The following is a 1,120-nucleotide window of genomic DNA, read 5'->3' as shown; positions in this document are numbered from 1 at the left end:
CACACACACACACACACACACACACACACACAGTTCCCAAGCGCCTCAGCGAGGCCAAGCTGGAGCTATTCGTCTCCTTCTTATTGGGAAGAGCGTGGTTCAGAGAGGCTGAGTCCCTTGGCTAAGGTCACACCGCAAGCCAGGCCAAGCAGATGAGGTCAGTATTACCAGGAAGGAGGGGCTGTGTCTGGGGTGTGCTTGCTTCCTGTCCCCTCTGGTGCCGGGGGAGTGTCTGCGAGAGTGGAACCTGCATACCCGTGACACAACCCACTCGGGGTCCCTATCTGCCCCTCCTCATTCCAAGCCAGTGATGCTGGGTCGGAACTAGACCCACAGCTGGACCACAGTGCCTTTGCACAAGCAGCAAGAGGCACCCTTGCTGGTGGGCAGATTGCCAGGAGACTTGGCTGGCTGGATTCCAGGCCTTTCTCCCCTCTGGCTGGGCACTTTTGAGGAGGGATTGCCCTGGGTGGGGGGAGGTCCCAGAAGGTCCTTATCCCCTGCTTGTCTGTAGACCACCGGCTCCTTCCTTGCCCTATATCCCAAACCCTCCTCATGCCTACCCCAGCTCTTCCCCGACAGCCCACCCTCGGGCGTGGCCAGCACACAGTGACAGGCCCCACATGCTTCTTCTCCAGGAGGGGCTGGAACGTGTCCCCAGGGAGTGAGCCAGACACTCTAGGACCTGCCGGGAAGCCGCCCAGGTCGCATCCCCAGGTGGCTTCGGGGTGACTCCCCACCTTGGCAGGGGTGTCTCCCCAACAGGGAAAAGAAAGCTCCTGCCTAGCCACCCCACACCCAGGTGAGAGGTAAGAAGGGGTGTCCTGGGCGGACATTCACAGGAGTCTACATTTCTTTCCAGAAAGATCCTCTGAGGACAAGCAGAAAGTCGGGACAGAGTCTAGTGTCACACCAGCATGCAGGGACCTGGGCTAATGTACTGACTAAGGGGTCCCCCATCTTTGTGTCAGACCTGCCCGGGCTGGGGGCACGTACCCCGCTGCCCCAGACGTAGTACATGTAGGCTGCGGCTTCCTTCCTGTTCAGCTTGTACACCTGCTGCAGCTTCCGCGAGTACACCTCCGCCTCCTCCTCCTCGTTGGCAAAGCTCCGCACTGTC

The 1,120-nt window shown here is 60.0% G+C and overlaps 1 protein-coding gene across 1 annotated transcript in view; it reads right to left on the bottom strand.

Moving 5' to 3' along the window:
* Positions 1-1,120, bottom strand: part of ABCB9 (ATP-binding cassette, sub-family B (MDR/TAP), member 9) — a 42,771-nt gene that overhangs the window by 11,613 nt on the left and 30,038 nt on the right. Inside the window, exon 8 of the mRNA XM_010841418.1 lies at positions 997-1,115. Within this exon, the coding sequence (XP_010839720.1) occupies positions 997-1,115 (119 nt within the window). The remainder of the gene's footprint in view (positions 1-996; positions 1,116-1,120) is intronic.

Source organism: Bison bison, unplaced genomic scaffold, assembly GCF_000754665.1.
Source record: "Bison bison bison isolate TAMUID 2011002044 unplaced genomic scaffold, Bison_UMD1.0 scf7180017864160, whole genome shotgun sequence".
NCBI classification, from domain to species: Eukaryota; Metazoa; Chordata; class Mammalia; order Artiodactyla; family Bovidae; genus Bison; species Bison bison.
The sequence above is the reverse complement of the archived record's forward strand: the minus strand, read 5'-3'. Positions and strand labels throughout refer to the sequence as shown.